The sequence below is a fragment of the Aquarana catesbeiana genome, linkage group LG01 (assembly GCF_042186555.1).
Source record: "Aquarana catesbeiana isolate 2022-GZ linkage group LG01, ASM4218655v1, whole genome shotgun sequence".
Classification (NCBI taxonomy): domain Eukaryota; kingdom Metazoa; phylum Chordata; class Amphibia; order Anura; family Ranidae; genus Aquarana; species Aquarana catesbeiana.
In genome coordinates this window covers 93,106,019-93,131,789 of record NC_133324.1, presented here as the reverse complement: position 1 = coordinate 93,131,789, position 25,771 = coordinate 93,106,019, and the positions used below count along the sequence as shown (strand labels likewise).

The window sequence follows — 25,771 nt, the reverse complement described above, 5'->3', positions numbered from 1 at the left end:
TGGAGTATTGTATTGCAAGTCCCTTTTATCGGACTACATTTCCACCCCAAGCTCTGCCTTTACATGTTCCTATACTTCATAGACTTCAAGATCATCCCGCTCCCAGCGTCCCTATTCCTTCATACACCAACCTTGCAAACCCCTAGCCTACTTCCCATCCACTGCATCCATATATTGCACCCCAAGCAACTACTACAGCTATGCCCAATCCCTAACATCTCCAACTCTATACCCTAACAAACACAGCAAGAATTTCTAATTGATACATGTGTGGCATGCATAAATCCTCACTATGCACAAACATTTGCAATGCAGAAACTCCCATCATGTGAACCTTCATTTAGGACAAAGTAAAGGTTCTCTGGACAGTCTATCTCCACAGCTACTAACACCTCCCCTTTGTGGCTCATTCAGAAAAAGTGAACAAAAAGGGAGGTTTCGTACACTTGCCTGGAGTTTTTCCCTAATCAAGAAAATGCAAAGGCTATGGCATAAATTTATAATACTTTAAATATAAAACTGAATTAATAGGCACAATTAGCAAGCACATTCATTAAACCTCATCTCGTTTTTAGAAACTCTAGAATCTTCTTGGCGTTTTCTGTATTCCAGCCTTGTGCACTTAGAGGACCTTCACAAACACTAACATAAGTGTCCAAAACCTTTTCCCCAACTTCTTTAAAGTTCAGAATTTTGCTGTGCGTCTCAGAATCAGATCCAGGCTGGATGTCTGAGCAGTAGCTGAGGGCCCAGAAACACATCTCCCCGCAGTACATTAAAGCCAAGACATGGACGTCACTGAAGATACCTAAGTGGGGAGTAATGCACGGTTATTACCTTGAACATTTCAAAAGAATTTACAAACTGCACATGTATTGTAAAAAAAAAAAAAAAAAAAAGGATTTTCTTAAAAAGTCCTACCCAAAACTCATATGCCAATTTGTAATAGATGCTGGAGAGGTAAAGCACCTGACAGTTTCTTATATTTAAACTACATAGAATTAAACCCCAAATATTTGTGCGCTGGAAAAAAAAAAAAAAAAAAAAAAAAAGAAGTGTACTGTGTGTCTACTGGGTAGATTAGCCAGATTTCTGCATAGGTGCTGTGGCTATTATAGGGGGTCTCACTCTCCTGCTTTTTATATATTATGGAGAATGCAAATGAGACACTCAAAAGGATTGCTTAACTCTCCATTTAAAGATTCAGTGTCTCCAGGTTGCATAGTTTTAGGCCTTGTGCACATTGGTGCACTATAGCGTATGCCAATGCAAGGGTCACGTTTGCCTGCACAAGTGTTCTGTGTATCCCCATGCAGGTAGTCCTATTCATGTCAATTGGATAGCAGTGCCTGTACAGACATAGCCGCTGCTCCAACTTGACAGCCGTGCGAGTGAGGGGCCCCGAACAAAGTGTGATCTTTAATTGGAATGAGTGGCCTCACTGACCAAAAGAACTCACTTATGAAAAAAAAATGGGGCCCCACCTCCCGAGAATCAATATATCTCTCACCGAGACCTCACTGCCAAAGTCGGCTGCATACATCATGCCGGCTTTTTCACCTGATGGCCCAGTGTGAACAGTTTGGCCCCAAAAAGGTTACAGACACTAAAACATCAGTTCAGAGGGGTAATGGGAGAAGGTTAAGGAAACGTTTACCCTGTGTGGTGTTTAATTCCTCTGAATAACAAACATGCAATGTCAATAAAAGCTACTGTACCTTTAGCCAACAAAGTGGCCGTGTTTATGTCTTTAAATGAAATGTCATTGTTCAGTTGCACAGGATTTCTTGTCTTCAGCATTTTTAGCAGATAGTAAACACCATCCTTGAGACACTGGAAAACATAAGATATGTTATACTGTAGGTTATACAGTATAAGTAATGAAACAGTATAAAAATAGAAAAAATAAGCAATCTATAGGTTGCCAATGTTGACCTCGCCTTCCAAAAATGTTAGTTGCCCGGCTGTCATGCTGATTCAGTGGCTTTGAAACAAGCAAAATCACTGAGCCAGAATAAGCTGTTAGTGATGTCAAAATGAAGTCAGATTTCCTAATCTATACTTGTTACTGGTCAGTAGCACTTAAAGGGATTTAAAGTCTCCCGGTTTTTCACCTTAATGTATTCTATACATTAAGGTAAAAAACCTTCTGTGCTGCAGCAGCCCCCAGAGCCCCCCTTTTTCTTACCTGAGCCTATCAGCTCCAGCGATGTGCACGAGCCCAGCGGCTCCAGCCGATGTCTCTGTCCTCATTGGATAGATTGATAACAGCAGGAGCCATTGGCACCCGCTGAGGTCAATCAAATCCAGCGACACGGGAGCAGGGCCGGCCTCGCTGTCTGTGTCAATGGACGCAGCAGCGGGACTCGGGAATGCGCCCGCACAGGTGCCCCCATGCACCCGATGAAGGGGAGGAGCCAGGAGTCCCCAAAAGGGGAGGATCGGGGCTGGTCTGTGGAAAAACCCTTGCACAGAGCAGGTAAGTATAACATGTTTGTTATTTATTTTTATTTTTTTAATATTCAAACCTTTACAATCACTTTAAAAGATGACCTCCAGCTTTCACTTCAGTCTAGCACAGTAGTCAAGGCTCCTCTCCTGCATTGTTTTCTCTGATTTCCATGTACACTGTGAGCTTCACATAGTGTGCATTAGATGCTGCAGTACATCAAACACAACTCATGTTCAGCATCATCCAGCTTTACTCCCCACCCTTACCTGGCTCGCCCCTTTCATTTACTGGAGTTCAGTTCCCTGGATCAGGACGCCACCCCAAACTGGATCAAAGAGCCAGGAGGAAAATGATCAGAGAGGTTAACAGGAGGCCTACATCAACTCTGAAGCAGTTGCAGGAATTTATGACAAAGAGTGGTCATTGTGTGCATGTGACAACAAAACCACAAATTCTCCAAAAATGGGACTTGTATGAGAGGGTTGCAAGAAGAAAACACTCCCCAAGAAGGGCCATATGCAGTCACGACTGAGCTTTGCCATGGAAAAATGTGTTATGGTCAGATGAGACTAAAATTTAATTGTGTCTGGCGAAAATCCAATACAGCTTACCATCCAAATAATGCCATTTCTACAGTAAAGCATAGAGGTGGTAATATCCTGTTATGGGGGTGTTTCTCTGCAGCAGGGACTGGAGCACTTGTAAAAGGATAGAAGGAGAAATGGATGGGACAAAATACCAAATTCTTGAGGACAATCTGCTGCCCTCTGCCAGAAAGAGGTCAATGGGAAGAAGGTTTACCTTCCAACATGACAATGACCCAAAGCACAAGGTGAAAATGACCACACAGTGGTTGAAGGAGGAAAAGGTGAATGTCTGTGCATGGCTTAGTCAGAGCCCAGACCTAAACACCATTGAAAATCTTTGAAATGACTTGAAGACAGAAGTCTACAAACAGTCGCCATCAAATTTAACTGATCTTATGCAGTTCTGCAAAGAAGAGAGCGCAAATATTGCAAAGTATAGATATGCAAAGTTACTAGAGACATAGCCCAACAGACTAAAGGCTGTCATTTAAGCGGAGTTCCACCCAAAAAAGTGGAACGTCCGCTTTAAGTTCTACTTGTCCCCTGCCACAATTGGCATGTCATTTTTTTGGGGGGGGAGTGGGTACCTTGTTTTGAGTGGGACTTCCTGTCCCACTTCCACATTCTGGCTGCCTAGGCGGCCCCTCCCTCCCTGCAATATTCTGGAACACGTCACAGGTCCCAGAAGATTGCCTGTCCACTCGGAGAGCGCAGGGTGACTCGCGCATGCACAGAGCGCGCCCGGCCATGAAGCCACAAGCTGTCACGGCCGAGTGCCCACAGTTCCAATGACGGCGCCGCGGAGAGGAGGGGGAGAGAGTGGAGGCTTTGGGCGGTCGCATTGCTGGACCATGGGACAGGTCAGTGGCTATTTATTAAAAGTCACCAGCTACACTTTTTGTAGCTGCTGACTTTTAATAAATGGAAAAAAGCCAGGAACTCCACTTTAAAGTAAAATGTGATCCAACAAAATACTAACATAAGGGGGGTGATCCTTTTTACAACTCAGTGATTCTGTTTTTACATTTTTCATATTTTTTTTTGACATGTTGGTGTTGTATCTTTCACTTGGTTGTTATAAGTAAATACAGCAGGATAAAACAAAAACTGTGTCTGTCTTCATTTTAGGCTACAAAACAACAAAATGTGATTATTTTAAAGGGGGGTGATTCTTTTCTATATCAACTGTATATAGTGCAAAATATATATATATCCTCAGTTCACATGAATCCATAAATATCTAAACATGGTGCAATCTAAATCCACATATATTTACATTTAGGATTGGGCTTCACTGGTTGCTGTTCATTAGTCACAGCAATCAACTGGCCTTATGTACAATGCCTTGAAAAAGTATTCACACCCCTTGAAATTTTCCACATTTTGTCATGTTACAACCAAAAATTTAAATGTATTTAATTGGGATTTTATGTGATAGACCAACACAAAGTGGCACATAATTGTGAAGTGGAAGGAACACGATAAATGGTTTTCAACATTTTTTTACGAATAAATATGTGAAAAGAGTGGTGTGCATTTATATTCAGCCCCCTTTAGTCTGATACCTCTAACTAAAATCTAGATGAAGCAATTGCCTTCAGAAGCCACCTAATTAGTAAATAGAGTCCACCTGTGTGTAATTTAACCTCAGTATAAATACAGTTGTTATGTGAAGCTCTCAGAGGTTCGTTAGAGAACCTTAATGAACAAACAGCATCATGAAGGCCAAGAAGCACACCAGACAGGTCAGGGATAAAGTTGTGGAGAAGTTTAAAGCAAGGTTAAGTTATAAAAAAAAACATCCTGAGCTTTGAACATCTCACAGAGCACTGTTCAATCCATCATCCGGAAATGGAAAGAGTATGGCACAACTGCAAACCTACCAAGACATGGCCATCCACCTAAACTGACAGGCCGGGCAAGGAGAGCATTAATCAGAGGCACAGCCAAGAGGCCCATGGTAACTCTGGAGGAGCTGCAGAGATCCACAGCTCAGGTGGGAGAATCTGTCCACAGGACAACTATTAGTCGTGCACTCCACAAATCTGGCCTTTATGGAAGAGTGGCAAGAAGAAAGCCATTGTTGAAAGAAAACAATAAGAAATTCTGTTTGCAGTTTAGGAGAAGCCATGTGGAGGACACAGCAAATATGTGAAAGAAGGTGCTCTGGTCAGATGAGACAAAAATTGAACTTTTTGGCCTAAAAGCAAAACGCTATGTGTGGTGGAAAACTAACACTGTACATCACCCTGAACACACCATCTTCACTGTGAAACATGGTGGTGGCAGCATCATGTTGTGGGGATGCTTTTCTTCAGCAGGGACAGGGAAGCTGGTCAGAGTTGATGGGAAGATGGATCAAGCCAAATACAGGACAATCTTAGAAGAAAACCTGTTAGAGTCTGCAAAAGACTTGAGACTGGGGCGGAGGTTCATCTTCCAGCAGGACAACAACATACAGCCAAAGCTACAATGGAATGGTTTAGATCAAAGCATATTCATGTGTTAGAATGGCCCAAAGTCCAGATCTAAAACCAAATGAGAATCTGTGGCAAGACTTGAAAATTGCTGTTCACAGACGCTGCCGTCCAATCTGACAGAGCTTGAGATGTTTTGCAAAGAAGAATGGGCAAAAATGTCACTCTCTAGATGTGCAAAGCTGGTAGAGACATCCCCAAAAAGACTTGCAGCTGTAACTGCAGTGAAAGGTGGTTCTACAAAGTACTGACTCAGGGGGGCTAAATACAAATACACGCCACACTTTTCACATATTTATTTGTAAAAAAATGTTGAAAAACCATTTATCATTTTCTATCCAATTCACAATTATGTGCCACTTTGTGTTGGTCTATCGCATAAAATCCCAATAAAGTACATTTACGTTTTTGGTTGTAACATATAGTTACATAGTAGGTGAGGTTGGAAAAAGACCATCAAGTCCAACCTATGTGTGTGATTATATGTCAGTATTACATTGTATATCCCTGAATGTTGCGGTCGTTCAGGTGCTTATCTAATAGTTTTTTGAAACTACCAATGCCCCCCCGCTGAGACCACTGCCTATGGAACGGAATTCCACATCCTTGCCGCTCTTACAGTAAAGAACCCTCTACGTAGTTTAAGGTTAAACCTCTTTTCTTCTAATTTTAATGAATGGCCACGAGTCTTGTTAAACTCCCTTCCGCGAAAATGTTTTATCCCTATTGTGGGGTCACCAGTATGGTATTTATATATTGAAATCATATCCCCTCTCAAGCGTCTCTTCTCCAGAGAGAATAAGTTCAGTGCTTGCAACCTTTCCTCATAACTAATATCCTCCAGACCCTTTATTAGCTTTGTTGCCCTTCTTTGTACTCGCTCCATTTCCAGTACATCCTAATATCCTCCAGTACATGAAAAAAATGTGGAAAATTTCAAGGGGTATGAATACTTTTTCAAGGAACTGTATGTCAGTATCTGGAGGCCAATAACAAAATATACCTGCAGTACTAAGCCAGAAGATTGAGCACTATAATATAACCAATGAACAAAGTGATTGCTTCCACAAGGAACCTCAATGGGAAATATCTAACTGCCCCAGATATGATGGTGTCTTCACGGTTGTTCTTTTGGTTGCTGTGTTTACCTGGTGGAAAGTTCTCTGATCACTCAGGTTCCAGTTCTCTCTCTCACCCACAGTATGACAGTACATGTAGAGCAAGGCTCCTCGCCGCCAGTGCAGGCATTCCTCAACATCCATGTCAAGGAGAAAACGCTGGAAAAAAAAAAAAAAAAAAAAAAAATCACAATTTCATTCTAGCGAAAATAATCATCTACACAACATAAAATACTGGGACTTCCTTATCTTCAGCTGCATGTTTCATAAAACGTCCTCTATGACAACAGATGCTATCATTCATAACTAAATGGCTGTTTAGACTGAGCTATGATGTAGACACCTTCATTAACACAAGGAAGTGGGTTTTATTCCTGGGCGCTGCATGGATCGCTTTTTAGAGACCAAAGAAAGTATGAACGGGCGTTTAGGTGGGAAAAAAGGTATTAAATTGAGATCTCAAGCACACAGGACATTTTCTAAACTCGCCTAGAAGCCTTCCTCCTAGCAGCAGCCTTTTGGCAAAAAAAAAAAAACACCTGATGCTTGTAAAAGCTTCTAACGCTTTTACGAGCGTTTACAGGCGTCAAGCGTTTGGGTATTAATTTCATTGGCCAGAATAATTTATTCTGGCCATTGAAATGAGTTCACACCCAGCGTTAATGCACGTTTAGACGCGTTTACAAGCAATCGTTTTTTACTGTCCTAACTCTGCTGCTCCTTGACATACTGGCAGATGTTTTTTTCCTGACGCCTCTAGGAGCAGCTATAAAAACATTCAGCGTGTATGAGGCCTTAGGGTCAGTACAAATGTGTTTAGGTAGGACAAAAAAAAAAATGTGTGCTATTGTTTCTTGGCACACTACAAAGAACAAATAGTCCACACATATGTGGTATTGCCACAATTGCCAGGAGTAGGAGAATTTATTTTCCAGGTGTTTTTTGGAGATGATCATGGTAATGGCATGAATTTTTTTTTTTTTTTTTACTATTTTGGGCCAGTTTTCCTTTGATAATAAAATAAAATCAGGGGAAATACATTAACACTAACCAAGTGTAAACCACTAAATGAGTAACCAATCTGTCCTGAGAAAACATTGTATAATCCACCTGGATACACTAAGTAGTTGCAACATGTGTTACTAACACATATCAAATTTGCAAAACTGAGTTTGGGCATTGAGCTTTGTTCTGATCTTGGTCACGAAGGGCTTAAAGACTAAAGTTCCTGTTCTGTACGACCAAGGCCCCTTTCACATGGGCTTTCCAATCAGGTCCGCCTGTTAGTTTTTCAGGCGGACCTGATTGGAGCCTCCATTCACTCCTACGGAGCAGCCAATGTCAGCACTGACGTGTCGGCTGACACCCGCTGCTATCCGATCCGAGACATCCAGACGGATGGTGACCCTATCTTCCATCCGTCTGGAGGATTGTAACAGATGAGATCGGATGAAAACGGACAGGCAGTCCGTTTTCATCCAATCTGCCCATAGAGGACAGCGGGACTCTGACAGGTCTGTCTCTGCACAGTAAGAGGAGACGGACCTGTCATCCGCCTGCTCAAAGGGTATCAGTGGATCGATACCCCGCTGAGCAAGCAGAATCCGCTTAGAGGATAAGCCCATGTGAAAGAACCCTTAGAAAAAGACCTTCTGACTAATAAAGTTTATAACTGGCATGTGGTGGTGTCTGCTAGTGGGCATGACTAAGGCCAGGTTCGCATATGTGCGATATGGATGTGGTTTCTCTGTATCCGATTCGCATGACATGTGAGTGTGACTGGCTCTCAATGGAGCTGGTTCACACATGTCCGGGGCAGACGTGGTGCGGGTTCCAAAAGGGTCCTGTGCATTTTTGGGACCGGTTCAGGTGCAAATTCAGGCAAAAATTTGGACCTGAATCACAACTGAACCAGTGAACAGAAACACAACAGACCCCATGCTGGGAACCGCGGCCGCACATATGTGAACCCGGCTTTACTTTAAGGGCTGGTTCACACAACAAAAACGCACTCTAGATTCATTCCAGATGCCTTTCTGCATGCGTGTTTTTAAAATGTTTTTGATACGTTTCTAGGTGCATTCCAGATGCTTTTTTTTTTTCACTGTACTGGGGTCCGGTGTGTCTAATGCATTCCAGTGCATTGTGGTGTGTTTCTGATGCATTTTAGTGCTTTCCAAAACAGTCCAGTGCAGGAAAAATGCAGCACGTTTTACTTTTTTTTTTCTAGAACTGGAAAGCCCTGGAACTGACCACACTGGTGTGAACTATGCCATTGGAAACCATATAACCTACTATCCATGTGTTTTTGATGCAAAAAAAATAAAAAATTCACTGAACTGCATGTAGTGTGAACTGGTTCTAAGAATTTATAATTGGACACAGATTCATGTCCCCATAAAATTCCCAAGCAGGTCTGTAATGCAGCAGAATTGTAGATAATCAGTAGAACTGTTTGTCTCTTCTAAATTATGTAGACAGTCAAAATGAAAAGAAGTGTGCCCAAAGTTCTCTTTAATTTTCACAAGACTCAGATATAAAAGGCTTATGATGGGTATGTTAAAGCGGTAGTAAACCGCACTTTTATTTTTTATTTTTTGTAAACCCTACAAGACAATTGCATAGTGTGCTAGTATGTATCACATGCTAGCACATTATGAAATACCTCCACGCTGTTGCTGCTTACAGTGCTTCCATCTTCAACCAGTCTTCCTTTCCGGGTCCACGCCACGATGACATCACTCTCGTACATGCGCGGGAGTCACAGGCCACGGCACAGAGCTCTGTAGGAATAGCACTGGCATGCCGTCCCTTCAGAGCACATGTGCCGGTGACATCACTAGCTGCATGCAGTGTAAATATCTCTTAAACCAGGGGTAGGCAACCTTTTGAGCACAGTGTGCCGAAAAATGTTTTCAAAGAAATGGAGCGTACTGATTTTATAACAAAAAATGTAAACTTCACACTCTCAATCACGAAAATGATTTTTTACATGTTGTAAACAACTTTAGTAGTGAGAAATTAACATCCTGCACTCTCACGCCTCAGATCAACCCCAATGCCTGCAACTCCACACCTCAGATCATTGTACTACCCTGTAATCTGCCCCGCCACTGTACCACCCTGTACATCTGCCCCACCACTGTAACCCCCTGCTCTTCTGTCCCACCACTGTAACCCCCTGCTCTTCTGTCCCACCACTGTAACCCCCTGCTCTTCTGTCCCACCACTGTACCACCCTGCTCATCTGCCACACCAATGTTCCCCCTTTCTCAATTGCCCCACCAATGTTCTCCCTTTCTCATCTGCCCCACCACTGTACCTCCATGCACATCTGCCCCACCTCTGTTCCCTCCTGCTCTCCTGCCCCACCACTGTTCCCCCTGCTCTCCTGCCCCACCAATACGCCTCCTTTCACATCTGCCCCACTGCTCTGCCCCCCTGGTTTTCTGCCCCAACACTAAACCCCGCTGCTCTTCTGCCTACTGCTGAACCCCCTTCTCATCTCTTCCACCACTGTACCTCCCTGCTCATCTGCCCCACCACTGTACCCTCCTCTCATCTACGATATGCGTGATATGCAAAGTGGTGAAAGGAAGCAGAGATGAGACACATCTACCTGTCCTGGCACACTCATCCTGCTGATCCACCTCTCGTATCCAGCCCACGTGCTTGTATGTGATGTCACATACAAGCATATGGAATGGACGCGCAATGATGAGCTCATGTCAGGGACATTTTCTGAAAGCAGTTGGCCTGTATGCAGGATCATAAGTTGGGAATCCGCAGCTGAGGAAAAGTGCGCCGCAACAAAAGTCTGGTGTGATTTTCACTGCACTGAATACTGGCTGTGGCTTAAAGAGACACAGAGTGCAGGGGTTCAGTAAGAAGTGACACAAAGGTTCAGGAATAATTTCAACAAAGTTCCCAAAAGCTCAACAGTAATTCCACAAACTGTCACCTGATTGTGGTTTTCTCAATCAGTAAAATCCCTTCTTTCTGAGATTGGTAGTGACGCTGACAACCAAGTGAGTCCTCTTCCTCCAGATGGTGGGCGTGGCTAGCAGGACTGTAACTGTAATTGGCTTTAGCAGTGGCCAATGACAGTCCCCCTGCTCCTGGAAACAGGGAACCCCCCCCCAGCAGAACTGTATCCAATCTTTTCCCCATCACAAGAGCTGATGATCGCAGCTACAGCAAAGTTAGAGAACCAGACAACCCCTCAGTGCAGGAGCAGTGTGGGGAATTCTGAAATTGGAATGCATTAGTGTCGCATTGACACTTCCCTGCACTGCTCTGCTGATGGGGAGGGAGTCGAGTGCCGGCAAAAGAGGCTTTGCGGGCCGGGGGTTGCCCACCCCTGTCCTAAACCGTGCATGTTTAGGTGATATTCACTGTACCTACAGTTAACCTTTATTATAGGCTATGTCTACTCGCACTTTAAGTACACAAGAAACACAATTGAAAGTCTAAAGCACCTGCTTGGAAGCATTGTTCTCTTCAGCTAAACTCTCCGGCTCTGTAATAATCTGAATAAGTTCTTGGACTTTCTGTAGTGAATCATCGCTCGCAAACTCTTCATCCACCAGCCGATTCTCTTCATAGTAAGTAATGTCTAATATAGCCTGCAAGAGAACAGGTATGTTATATTGTGGGAAGTATGCAACACAGGTTCTTGGATTAAACTATAATTGGAAGAAAATTAGAATCCTAACACATTTAAAAAAAAAACAACCCTTGCTGTAGATTCCTACTGGCTCATGGGGCTGTAGTCAATTTGCTTTTTTCCATAATTTGGGACTTGTTAAGATTGGCGGCAAAATGGGGTATTTGGAAGGTGGTTCTGACTCCAGCTAATGGCTCCCAAACAAAAGCAGGATGCACTTGAAGGTGGTTGGTGCAGTGGTTGGGCCACAGCTGCCTTTTGACAAACCAAAACATAAAATTTCCAGCTCAACTTACCAGCCAGCCTGCAACAAATCCAATTGTATGTGCTCCTACTATGGAGACTCTCATAATTTATAGCATTAGGTCTGCAGCTAATACTGGGGTGCCATGTCGTGACTCTGCAGCTTACGCATGTATCTGCACACATGGGCAAACTAAACTCCTGTTTTAAACCGTTAGACAGGACAATTCGGTTTGTTGCAGACTGGCTGGTAGGTTGAGCTGGGAATTTCTTTGTTTGACATGCGTCGCCCTTCCATGTGCTCCTTGCTGTTAAAGCCAGCTATACGTTGTGGTGGGTGCATTTGAGGTCGGGCCACGGCTAACTATGGAGCTGCTCCCCGAAAATGAATTGTTGTAATTAACTACGAACTTTATCGCCTTCAGGACACAATGTGGAATTTGATTTGAACTGCTTTATTTCTAATTTTTAATGGGTTGCTACTTTTTTTTTTTTTTTTTTATATTTTAATATTTTCAGTTTTCTCTATATCCAGATCTGAATTTATATTGTATATACTTCTCATGTCTTTATTCCCACACCAGAGAATAATGGGTGGAATATGCCTCCCACCCTACCATTATTCTCCCACCTTGATTTAGATTTTAGATTTCAATGATTGTTTTAAGTGTAGGCTCATTTTAAGATTTTTATTGGCAATTTCATTTTTATTTTTTTATTTTATTTTCAATATGCCCTGGATTGAGTATATGGGCATTTGATCAACTTTGCTGTGTTCTGGTGGGTGGACTATTGTGGTGGTTTTAGACTGGAATTTTTTCCTCCTGTGTTCCTGCGTCTTTCTGAGTATTATTTTTTCCTGGTTATTAGGGTTAATGCTATGTGAGTTAATTTAACCACCACCAGATGGCGCAAGCGGTGTATCAGTTGCAGGAAGCTATAGATACTATTAGGACACTGGTTTATTTCTAGTTGGTAATTTTCACTCCCTCTATAGTCCACCTTCCACTAAGTGTTGTGGGCATGCACGGAGGATCGTATAATGTTTATGTTAGGCATTGCTATGACAGCGGTGTCTATTTAAACTAGCTAGTGGGCACCGGACTCCTCATCCCTTTGATAAAGTCACGTGGTGTGACGCAACGCGTCAGGGTAGGAGGAGCAGCCAGGTGCCGACGCTTCTTGGGGACGGCCGAACCCGGAAGCCTTACAGCATTTCACACTGCTCGCTGTTTGTTTTAATGTAAGTTACTACTACATATGCTACAATAAACGTGTATTTTAACTACTACACTATGGGAGCTATTCCTTTTTTATTGATCACTGTCCCGGGATTACTGTGAGTGGAGAGAGGTGAAGCGGAGAGCTAGAGCCACGGACATCCCGCAGAGGAGGTGAATGCCGGTGCTGCTGCTGCAGGAAACTTATCCCCTTTACAAGAGCACTATCTACCTGCTTGATTTGGCCCACTGGGGGCCGCTACTGGAGGTGAGAGGCTGGGGGGAACAATCGGCGTGTGCACCAGAAGCAAAGAACAGCACTAAGTCACTATTATCTGCATGTCTCTAATAGACTTTTGGAACACTTGAAGTCACTTTTTGTGCATGATATTGGTGTGGATTGCATTGCACCATTGTCACATTTTTTGGAACTACACCCTTTTATTTGTTTTTTTCATTTTTCAATTTTCATTTTTTGTTTTTATTCTTTGTTTGGTTTTTAGCATCTCACATTGAAGGGATGTGTGTTTAATATTTATTGCACCTATGTCACTATTTGTTCAGATTTATTTATATATTGTTGCGTAACTATTATTTTTTTGCATCCGCATTTGCAATTTACTATTTATGGTATTTTTATATACTGGTTTATTTGTCACATTTTAGAGAAGACGAAGTCACACGTCATATGTTATAGCAAGCAAGTTTCTATTATAAATATTTTTTGCACATGTAAGCATAGTTGCACTTTTACATTTTTTGGACTGCATGTAGAGTCACCATTATGAGATTTTGATTATTCATTTTATTTTGCGATTTGGTCACTGCACTAGTAAGTTTATTTTTGCACTAGTCACTTTATGTTATTTATTGATTCATTTCACAGGCAGGCTATTTATTGGTTTAGTGGCTATAACCTATTGTCACACACCTGTTATTTGTAATACCCATTTTGCTTCTCTGCAGTTAGTTACGGGAGGATGGACTAGCGCCACATACTATTCTATCTTGTAATTAAACTGTAGTGCTCTCACACAACATCTCCCATTTGTCATGTGTACTAATAAGTCAAGAATGCACAACTCAGCATGCGGCCTAAAGTGACTGTAAACGCAATTTTTTTTTCCCCCCAATAACAAACAGGTTTATACTTACCTGCTGTGTGCAATGTAGCCCCGAACCTCCGCTTCTCGCATCCCCGAAGGGCGCTCTTGGCTTTTCCTCTTCTTGGTGTGCCCTCATAGCAAGCCCTTTGGTATGGGGACATACCTGTAGGTAACCATGCTGCCTGCATCCATAGGCAGAGACAGCACTGCTCTGCCCCCCCCCCTTGTCACAGGATTCGACTGACAGCAGCAGAAGCCAATGGCTCCCCCTGTTTCAGCAAAACCTGTGAGACTGAGAAGTGAGAGAGGAGCCACTACAGATGGGAATAGCGCTGGACCAGGCAAGGACTAATTAGAAGAGAAAAGAGGGGTCATAATGCAACCTAAACATTTTTTTTTTTACCTTAATGCAAGGAATGCATTAAGGTAAAAAATGTTTAGGCTTTAGAACCATTTTAAAACTCTTAAACTCTGGTGTTGTTAAAACAAGTTACAAATGCATACCACCAATCATATTTGTCCATTGTAAAGTTAAAAGAAGATTTTTTTAACCAAGGGAAAGAAACAAAAGTAAAAAAGGTAAGCTGCAATTTTTTTTTTTTTTTAAAGTAATACTGTGTAAACAAATCTAAAATGAGGTGTTGTCCCAATTTGGCTGCAAAAGTGGAAATTATTTCTTTAAAGCCCAACTCCAGGATGAATGTAACCCTTATCCCACCCCATTTGATCGCTGGGTTGAGAAGAAAAAAAACAAAAAAAAACAACAAAAAAAAAAAAAAAACACCATCATTGCCTGTATAATGTGGACTATTTTCATTAGCTGACCAGCAGAGAAGTCCTGTTAGGATCCTGAAGAAAGATGACATTGGACCCATAGTGTTGAAGGGGGCTGACCGGCAAGGCTTAAAAGTGTTGGAGGAAATAGCAACAGTGAAGGAACTGGATGGGGGGACTCAGGTGAGTATAAAGCCTCATTCAAATGGGGGTACTACATGGTACGCCCATGAGAGGGCCGTGTTTGCTCACACGGGTTGCACCGTGCATCCCCATACAGGCAGTCACATTCATGTCAACTGGGATGCAGTCGCTAGAAAGACACAGCCGCTTCTCTTAATCTGACATATGTGTGGGCTCACAACCCCAAATGCTTTTTGAAAAGCTTACAATGAAATAAGTTACCTGCAATAAAGTGTATGCTAGGACTGCATTGCTCCTGGTTACTGTAGAATTGACAGTTTCATTCATGCTGGATATTACAGTCAGCGCTCTTCTTAAAGGAGAAGTCCAGCCCGAGCTCGTTTCGCTGGGCTTCTCCTATTGGTCACAGGAGTGCAATTCGTTTTGCACTCCTGTGACTCATTTTCAGCAGAGAGAGGACTGAAATCAGCTTTCTGCCGACGTCACAAGAATCAGTCCAGGCACCGCGTCATCCCAACAATAGAGTCTGGATCCGCCAGGTGCCTGGACTGATGCCCATTTCAGCTTCTCAGCGAGCCGCTGAGAGCCTGAGACGGCCGCTCCCCACCCCCTCCACAGCTCAGCGCTCCAGTGAGAGTGGGGCCTGTCAGTGCACAGAGAAGGTTGTTTACCTTCATGCATAGAATGCAAAAGGTAAAGAACTTTCAGCCTTTACAACCACTTTAAAATCCAAATCTTTAGCTGGAAGAATAAACTGCCATTGACAACATTGTGATAATACTTCACCTGACTATAGAGGCGCAAGCATGATAATCTGTTACAGTTCTGGGTGTCTCTGGAACACGTGTCCTTCAAACTCTGTAGTGTTGCAGATGCCTTTAATAAAAGTGGATCTGTTGAATAAAGAAAAACTGGGTTTAGCATGGAAAGCCAGCCAGAACCTATTTATTTAGTTTTGGGTTTACCAGGGAGGGGTTAGACATCTGACAGTACTGAAAATCTCTGCCTGCGCTTCTCAAGTGTGGCGCTCAGAATCAAATAATTCTCTCTGTTTCTGTTCTGCTTTAAAGTCTCGAATGAAACGTCAGTTTGCTGTCCACATAGTGAAAACAAAAGAAAGGGAGCACCAGCCTAGCACATTATCCTTATACCGAATATCATTTATTGATAAGATAAAAGCAAATATTATGCTCACAAACCTATTTATGAACAAGTTGAGCCCCATCACGATCCAGTGACATGCACGAGAGTCTTGGCTCTCCGGGGACTCTCCCTCCTCATTGGCTGAGAGTGCTGCTGTCAATCACAGCTAATGAGCCAATGAAGAGAGAGAGAGAGGGGCGGGGCCGAATTGCGTCTCTGTGCGTCAATAGACACGCAGAGCAGCGGCTTGGGAGCGAGCATGTTTGGGTGCCTCAATAGCAAAGTGCTTGCTCTGGGAGCACTCGAAGGGAGGGAGGGGCCAGGAGCGCCAGCAGGGGACACGAGAAGAGGGGGATCGGGTTGCTCTGTGCAAAACCACTGCATACAACAGGTACTTTAAAAAAAAAAAAAAAAAAAAAACAACAAAGTCTTTGATATCACTTTCAATTGATGATATTTGCTTTTATCTTATCAATAAACGGTGTATAAAAGATAATGCGCCCTTTCTTTTGTTTTTTACAGTGTAAAGGTTTAGGTCATTAGTGCTGGTTGTGTCCCCACTGGCTAGATTTTTCCTATGCCAGTCACCACTAGACCTGAGAAACCCGAGAAAGGAAGTAAGGCCCCTTTCACACTGGGGCGGGAGGTGCTATTATTAGCGGTGCCTTACTGTTGTTTTAGCGGCGGTATTCGGCTGCTAGCGGGGCGGTTTTACCCCCGCTAGCAGCCGAGAAAGGGTTAAAAACCATCGCAAAGCGCCTCTGATTTCAATTGGCAGGAGCGGTGTATATATGCTCCGAAGATGCTGCTAGCAGGACTTTTTTTCCCATCCTGCTAGCGCACCGCTCCAGTGTGAAAGCCCTCGGGGCTCTCACACTGGAGACACAGCAGCGGCTGTTTCGGGTCGGTTTGCAGGCGCTATTTTTAGCGCAATAGCCCCTGCAAACCGCCCCAGTGTAAAAGCGGTCTAAGGGGAAATCTCTGCAACAGGGAAGCAGACAGCAGCAAAAAAAAAAAAACACCCGTTGGAGGTTTTACACCTTACCCACTCTATCCAAAACACTGGAGTTCTGCTTTATGAAAAAAAAAAAACATATCCTATTAAAGCCTACTGGTCTGCAGTGAGTTTTTCATATAAAAGAAAAAAAGGCGCCTCTAAGTGCAGAATTAAAAGTTTTAATATCCCCAAACAAGATTAAAAGCACTTACATTGCTTGAAAAAGGAACCAAGCAGTAGTTCCGAAAACGCGTCCCATTTTGATGACCTATTTCCTGTTTGCGGTCCATGCTGGTTGTTGTCCCCTCCCGCTGACGTCATTTCCAGGATTTATGCTCCACGCTGACTCAGATGACACGATTCCTTCACCAGTGTTCCCAGAGCCTCGGGTGTTCACCTGCTGGTTATCCTGGGACCTTCTGCTGCTGCATATCGTTATCCCTGGAAAGCAGCGATACACTGGGACCTCCTGATGCCGGATCACGTGCTTCATACATCCATGTTATGCCTCTTCTTATCCTTGATTCTGTAAGTGTTTTTAATCTTGTTTGGGGATATTAAAAATTTTAATTCTGCACTTAGAGGAGCCTTTTTTTCTTTTATTTGTTTTCTATTAGGGCTGCACTCAAAGAGGGGAGCAATCTCTAAGTGTTTGAAGACCACTTCATCCGTCCAATAAAGACACTAACTGCCTGGTCCTGACATTCTGAGCGCCCTTGACATAGGTTTTATCTGGATCGAGTTTTTCATTCCCATAGAACTGTATGGGAATGCAAACCCTGCTTGATGCCACCAAAAGGCCAAAAGATTAATTCTGTCAGGGTTTTAATGAGCTTTAACCCTTTCGTTGACGATTTTTTGGGCATTTTTTTTCACACACGTTTAAAAGATCATTTTAGGCCCGAAGATTACATAAAACCCCCAAACATTAAATATTTTCTCAAAGCAGACACCCCAGAGATTAAAATAGTGGTAGCTCCAATTTTTTATGTCACATGATATTAATGCAAAGTGAATTTTAGGGCAAAGAAATGCGATAAACGACACACATTTTTGGTAAAATATAAAAGACAGAGTAAAGAGATACCCAACATGTCAAACCTTAAATGTTTGTGTGCCCGTGAAATGGCGACAAACTTCAGTACCCTATATTTTATATAGGCGACGCAAAGCCCCCTGTGGGTCATCAGTTTAGTGTCACGAAGGAGGTCTTGTGCTAGAATTATTGCTCTCACTCCAGCGTGCACGGCGATATGCAACGTGTATCGCAATCAACGTTTTAATGTGTATGCGCCCCCGACATGTGTTTACACTTGTATGTGGGTATATGTCGGGGGCCACCAAAAAAATTTGGGGGGGGTGGGGGAATTTATGTGCTTGGGTGTAACTTTATTTGTGCTCTGGCCACTAAATGTATTGTAATGCAGATCGCATTGCAATACATCCCTTCCCGGATATGCTACATGGGGAAAGTGACAGGATGACCCGGAGGTGACGTCATAGACGTTGCTTTCTGGGTCACAGCAAGAAGGGGAGGAGAGCAGATGTGTGTCCGCTCTCCTCTCTCCACCCACCGGCACCCACCATACCGGTCCCGCAGATACAGAGCCCAGAATACATGGCAGGGGCACACTTGCATGGAGGGGGTGCCGATACTGGGGGTGTGTGAGCAATCGGGTGGCAGAGCAGCCTCCCGAATGCATCTGTCTGTCAGTTTTACACACAATCCCGGTGGCTGCAGCTACCGGATTGTGTGTGAAACCCCGTCCCACGGCATCAGGTCAGTACGAAGTAAAGGGAAAGGATTAAAAGATATGTTTACCTTTTGTAAGACGTTACATGGTACACACATAAACATGTTACTTTGGAGCACACCCTCTCACCCAACCCCATGACAGTGGGCAGGAGATCCTCTCCCCACACCCGCTGTCACATTGTTAAAAACAGCAATGCTTACTGGGGCTCCACCCACACAGCTGCGTCATTCATTAACAGAGTTCTGTGAATGAATCAACTACATGGCCCATTTGTCACTGAGGCAGATAGCTTGTAGTTCTCAATGAACTGCGAGGGTGCTGGTGAACGCTCTGGCAGTTCATTGATTCCTTCTGCTCTGTAGCAACTGTCTGCCCATATGAAGGTACAGGCAGGTAGATGTACTGAGTGTCTGCAGGATCCTGGCATTACACCCACGCTGAAACACACGCACTGGCTTCCTATAACCAAGAGGGACACAGAAGCAAGATTTTCCCCATCAGCTTTGCCATCTCAGCTGGAAAATTGATTACAGAAATGTCACTGGTATTCCTGAAAAATGCAAAAAGCAGGCAATGATTCACCTGTATAAAACTCTGCTGCAGGTGGATTGAGGCCGGGTTCACAATGGTAAAGTGGTAGCACCACATATATATTTCTTTAACACTGGTAAAACAAACGCTCCGACATTGGGAGCTCATGTCCCATGACGTGTGAAAATCAATGTTTCCGTATGGGAGCCGTCTTAACTGGTCCGACACAAGTCGGTCCGACTTTGATCCTACTTCAGCCTATTGAATATCACTGAAGTCGGATTGCCGTCTTAACTGACCTGACTTTGGCATGCGACTTGTGCTTTGAGGATCTTGAAGGGGAACTCCACAACAAATTAAAAGAAAAAAAAAAGCATGGGTCCCCCATCCAAGAGCATACCAGGCCCTTCGGTCTGGTATGGATTTTCAGGGGAACCCCCACGCCGAAAAAACAGCGTTGGGGTCACCCCCAAAATCCATACCAGACCCTTATCCGAGCACACAGCCCAGCAAGTTAGGAAAGGGGGTGGGGGCGAGCGAGTGCCCCCCCTTCTCGTAAACCGTACCAGGCTGCATGCCCCCAACATGGGGGGGTGGGTGCTTTGGGGCAGGGGGGCCCTGCGCCCCCCCTACCCCAAGGCACCTTGTCCCCATGTTAATGAGGTGATGTTATCTGGAGGCCCCGCCCTTATGACGTCACCGCCCGGGGCATGATGGGGTGGGCCTCCAGTGACCCAGCCCCATGCCAATATAAGTAGTGGCACACTGCACGCCCAGCATTAGAGCAGGAGAGAGCGTCAAGTCAACATCAGAAGAAGAACAGAGGGAGAAGACAGCGGAGAAGACCCAGCAAAAGAGCGAGAAGATAGCGGAAAAGACCCAGCAGAGGCAGCAGACAGGGGGAGAAGAACCGGAGAGGGCTAGAAGACATCAGTGGAGAAGACCTGGAGAGGGGCGAAGATGTCAGCGGAGAAGGTGGAGAGAGGGGAGAAGAGCCGTAGAGAGGAGCGAAGAGAAGAGATCGGAAGAGACGACGGAGCTGCTTTAATAAATTACTTTAAAAATGTGTAATGTGTTTTATTTTTTACATTTTTTTTTTTTTTTTTTTTTAGGTGAATGGGCAGGGGTACCCCATACTCATTCACATAGGGTGGGGGTCCGGGATCTGGTGGCCCCCTTTGTTAAAGGGAGCTTCCAGATTCCGATAAGCCCCCCGCCCGCAGACCCCGACAACCAACGGGCCAGGGTTGTCGGGAAGAGGCCCTTGTCCTCATTGGGGCGCAGGACCCCCCTGCCCCAAAGCACCCACTCCCCCCCCATGTTGAGGGCATGTGGCCTGGTACTGTTCGGGGGGGGGTGCTCGCTCGTCCCCACCCCCGTTCCTGACCTGCCGGGCTGTGTGCTCAGATAAGGGTCTGGTTTGGATTCTGGGTGGGACCCCAGTGCTGTTTTTTCGGCATGGGGGTTGCCCTGAAAATCCATACCAGACCGAAGGACCTTGTATGCTCCCTGAGGGGGAACCCATGCCGTTTTTTTTTTTACATTGTGTGTGGAGTTCCCCCTAAAGATTCATACCAGACACAGTACCTGGTATTGTCGGGGATTAAAGTCGGATCCCTGTTTATTGAAGTTGGACGCATGTCGGACTTCAAGACGCAGGGCAAAGTCGGATCCAAAGTGGTACGACTGTCGTGTTGTACCAGTGTGAACCCGGCCTCAGACTTTAACAAACTGAACTTACTATTATAGTTAATACTATATATAGACTGTTGCATATTTGAATGTTATAAATCGAAGACATTCTGCAAAGTTACCTGGTGAGGTGATTGATTATCCCACAAATCACAGATGTCTAAAGGCTGAACAAGTAGTAAAAAAACATGATTTCTTCTCCATGAATGTGAGAATCAAAGTGTTATTCCAGGAATTTATAGTGAGCGGTAATGCACTACTTTATTACTCTTAATGCTATGAATATTGTATAAGGTGCTATAAATACTAAGCTGTACCGCAAACACTGCAAAGGATGAAGCTTAATGGACTGTAATTCTTTCATTAATAAAAGTATAATATGCCTATTATACACGTCTTTAGATATATGACCACCGTGAAGATTGTGGATGGTGCAATAGAGAGCCAAGTTCTGTGAAAATGCGTTATATTGTGCATGTTCACAGAGCTATCTCTATTCCGTCACTTCATACAGATGCATCAAAATGTGCGCTAAGGCTCCATTCACACCAAGGAGGTGCCTTAAAGTGCACATGCTTTTTTTTGGCGAGTTTCTGTGCATCACATTTAGGGCAGCCCAATCATTTCAATGGGCTGCCCTATGCGCGAGAAAGCCAGATAACAGGTGCCTGAACAATTGAAAAATAGCAGCATGAGCTTTGGGAGAGGGTACCTGCCAGAAATAGGTAATATTGTAAGTGGGTGCGGGTACCTATTTATGGCAGGTAACCTCTCTTCCCCCCCAACATACCAATATGCAGGGCACGGCAAGCACCAATAATCAAGTGCTTTTTAGCTGAAAGTAAAACTGAGCCCTGGTTCACATTGCAGCAATTTGACATGTCAAATCGCATGCCAAATCGGCGGCAATGGCACCGTCCGAATCGGTGCAACGCCGACATAGTGGCACCGTAATAATTCCCAAAAGTAGTTTCTGTACTACTTTTGGCAACTTCGGGGTGTGATTTCCATAGACATCTGTGCAGAAACCCGCACAGATGTCTCTGAAATCGCCCCCAAAGTCGGGACTAACATGCAGGCATGAAATCGTGCGAGTTCAGCTGATTTCATTCCCGCTGTCAGTGTGAACCTGGGCTGAAGGCAATTTTTATTTTAATTTGGATAAAGTAAAAGGGGGATTATAACGTCTGTCACTTATTATGCCATCTGTGTCCCACTGGCGAGACTTCCCTCCGTAGACACTGACAACAATAAAAACCTGAAAAAGCCTCTAACCCTTCTCTCTACATCTAAAACAAGAAACGTTTTGCCTTTGCCTTTTATACTTGATCTACATTTATGTGTAAGTCAGACAAATACAAAGGTGAGCAGCACTATACCTCTGATCCTAAATACGGGTGAGTACATAAAAATATTTTTTACTGTCACTTTAACCGCTTACCGACCGCATAACAAAGATACACAGCGGCGGGGAGGCTCTCCTGCACTAGATCACATACCTAATACGTGATCTGACACTTCCAGGTAGGGGGCGCGAGCGCACGCCGCTGGCAACCCGACTCTGCTGTGGTTTTACACAACAGATGTCGATCAGTGGGTGCCGACCAATAGATAATCGCCGACACCCGCTGATCGCCCGGAACACACACAGGAAAGGGCTCTGCCTATGTAAACAAGGCAGGGATCTGCCCTGTCAGTGAGGAAGCAGATTTTCTTTCCCTGCAAAAGCAGAGGATGTAATTGATTACTCCCCTAGTAAAAGCACTTCCGATAGTACACATAAACATTGGCTAGGCACACATTTAACTCTTTGATCACCCTGTATATTTAACCCCTTCCCAGTCAGTGTCATTAGTACAGAGACAGTGCTTATTTTTAGCACTGATCACTGTATTAGTGTCACTGGTTCCCACAAAGTGCCATAAGTGTCAAAATGTCCGCTACAATATCGCAGTCCCACTATAAATCGCTGATCGCTGTCATTACTTGTAATTTTAAAAAAATTTAAATAACAGGAATATCCCATAGTTTGTAGACGCTATAACTTTTGTCCAAACCAATCAATATACGCCTATAGGGATTTTTTTTTTTTTTTACCAACAATATGTAGCAGAATACATATAGACTGAAATTTGTTTATTTTCTATTTTTTTTTTTTTATTGGATATGTTTTATAGCAGAAAGTAAAAAATATTGTTTCTTTTTTCAAAATTGACGGCCTTTTTTTTTTGCGCAAAAAAAAAGAAAAACGCAGAGGTGATCAAATACCACCAACATAAAGCTCTATTTGTGGGGAAAAAAGCAACAATTTTATTTGGGTACAGTATCGCACGACCGCGCAATTGTCACTTAATGTAACGCAGTGCCGTATAGCCAAAAAATGACCTGGTCAAGGGGGGGAGGGGTAAATCTTCCGAAGGCCAAGTGGGTGATACAGTCTATTCCTGGATGCACCTCCCTTCTCTTTATTTGCTGGACCACTATCTAGGGTCCTGTCCAAATGTACAGAAAGGTAATCCAGAACCTGCCCACTGTGTCTGAAGATTTAAAGCGCATCTAAATTTAAAAATACCAAGATAATATATTGCAGCTTACCAGTCCTTAGATGAGGCGGCTGCATTCCTTTTCTTTCAGGGTTTCAGTGACGCATATTAATTGCACCTCCAAGCATCTGCTAACGCGCATGTGGCATGCCAAAGCGCATGGCACCAGAGAACCATGCAGCTTGGTGCAGTGTGATTTTGCAAAAGGGTCAGGGCTCAATCACACCACAGTGCATGCATTAACACATTGTAATGCACTGGCTTACATTTTACATGCACCATGCTTGCTTGTTTGGTTTGCCTGGCAGAATGTTGCATTTATGCACATTTGTGTGCATTTGAATGTGTTATGTTGAAAAAAATGCATGTGTGCCGTAGTTTTTTTTTTTTCCAGTGCTGGAAAAATACCACCTTTAAAAGCACCTGAAAAGCGCCTCTCATGCCTCCCCAGCATGAAAGCCGGAGTGCTTTCACACTGGGGCGGTGCGCTTGCGGGACGGGAAAAAAAGTCCTGCAAGCAGCATCTTTGGAGCGGTGTATACACTGCTTCTACACCGCCCCTGCCCATTGGAATGCATGGGCAGCGCTTCGGAAGCGCTGAAACACGGATGGTTTTAACCCTTTCTTCCACCACTAGCAGGGGTAAAAGCGCAGCTTAAACAGCTTTAGCACTAACGTGCTCGCGGCTACAGTGTGAAAGTAGCCTAAAAGTGATCAAAAATTATAATTTTTTTTTTTTTTAAGGCAACAGGGTAAAAATAACTATACATTTATAATAAAAATAAAAAAATTAAAGTGCCCCTGTCCCCGCACATAAAGGAAACCGCACAAATCGGTCCTGCATGCAAGCAAACAGCGATTACCCCAGGCACGTGAGGTATCACCGCGACCATCAGCCAACACAAAAAGCCGGCACAGTCAGTCAAAAAATGAAAAAAATGAAAAATGGTCCAAGTTGTCTAAACAAGCTCACGCTCTGGTGTGAATGGCGGCTGATGCTTACATTTCTAAATCGACGTGTTGTTCAGCTTTTGCAGTGTTTTGCTCTAGCGGTAAAATTCATAGTGATGATATCGCGAGGATAAATACATCTCTATGAAAATTTGCCCCAATGGTGGAAGGAGAGAGACTTGTAGCGGCGCACAGCCCAATGCTGGAGCAACATCGCCACCGACGCCCATGAAATGGCGAGCTGTGCCGCTGGCATTAGCTTTTAATCTCTGCTACTAATTTGCACATTGGACATGGACCTTAGGAAGATTATACATTGGCCAGGCCATGCATGCAGGGCTGTCTGCAGTCTGTATACAGTGCAAGCAATGCAGGGACTGCAGACTACAGAACATAAACAAAGCAGAGGAGACATCCTTAATCCCTGGATTATGAAGCCTTTGTCTACCCCTTCCATGATCTTGTGTCCATACACCTCCTGCTTATACTGTCACCTGCAAGATGTAGAAGGCTGAGAAGTGCTCATGTTTAATGAATGCCCCCTGATCGATCACACCACACCCTGCATCCCCCCTTCCATACAGACCGGTCATCAAATGTCATGGGAACTCCCTCTGTCCCCGATCACCTCCGCTTCTCACCGTCGCTGTCCGCCTCCAGCAACCCCGCCAGCCTCCGGTGCAGCTTCTCTGCTCTATCGTTCCACTGCGGGCTGCCGGACGCCGCCATGTTGGACGGGCGAGTCATGTGACGTGCGGTCATGTGATCAGCGGCTCTCCCGTACAGGGCTGGGAATAGAGGGGTCACCAGTGTGTGCGGGACGTCAGCCCTGTGTTGTGACTTTTGTGGATTAGATAATAAAATGTTTTAGTATAAAGAGGACCTGTCATGGCTCTATACATGTATATAGGAGTGAAAAGAGGACCTGTGATAGCTCTATACATGTATATAGGAGTGTAAAGAGGACCTGTGATAACTCTATACATGTATATAGGAGTGAAAAGAGGACCTGTCATGGCTCTATACATGTATATAGGAGTGTAAAGAGGTCCTGTCATGGTACTATACATGTATATTGGAGTGTAAAGAGGACCTGTCATGCCCCTGGGGGCACCTGAGGTAAGGACAGGCTCTGCTGGGGGCACCTAGGGTAAGGACAGACTCTGCGGGGGGGCACCTGATATAAGGACGGACTCTGCTGAGGGCACCTGATGTAAGGACGGACTCTGCTGGGGTAAGGACGGACTCTGCTGGGCGCACCTGATGTAAGGACAGACTCTGCTGGGCGCACCTGATGTAAGCACGGACTCTGCTGGCGCACCTGATGTAAGCACGGACTCTGCTGGCGCACCTGATGTAAGCACGGACTC

At 44.2% G+C, this 25,771-nt stretch overlaps 1 protein-coding gene across 1 annotated transcript; it reads right to left on the bottom strand.

Moving 5' to 3' along the window:
• Positions 1-492: 492 nt before the first annotated feature.
• RIMOC1 (RAB7A interacting MON1-CCZ1 complex subunit 1) lies at positions 493-25,188 on the bottom strand. Its single transcript, XM_073621775.1, has 6 exons — positions 25,043-25,188; positions 15,574-15,680; positions 11,113-11,259; positions 6,665-6,793; positions 1,719-1,833; positions 493-808 (listed from the first exon to the last, which is right to left on the bottom strand). The coding sequence occupies exons 1-6, from the start codon at positions 25,161-25,163 to the stop codon at positions 561-563; spliced, it is 867 nt and encodes a 288-aa protein (XP_073477876.1). The 5' UTR covers positions 25,164-25,188; the 3' UTR covers positions 493-560.
• Positions 25,189-25,771: the final 583 nt, after the last annotated feature.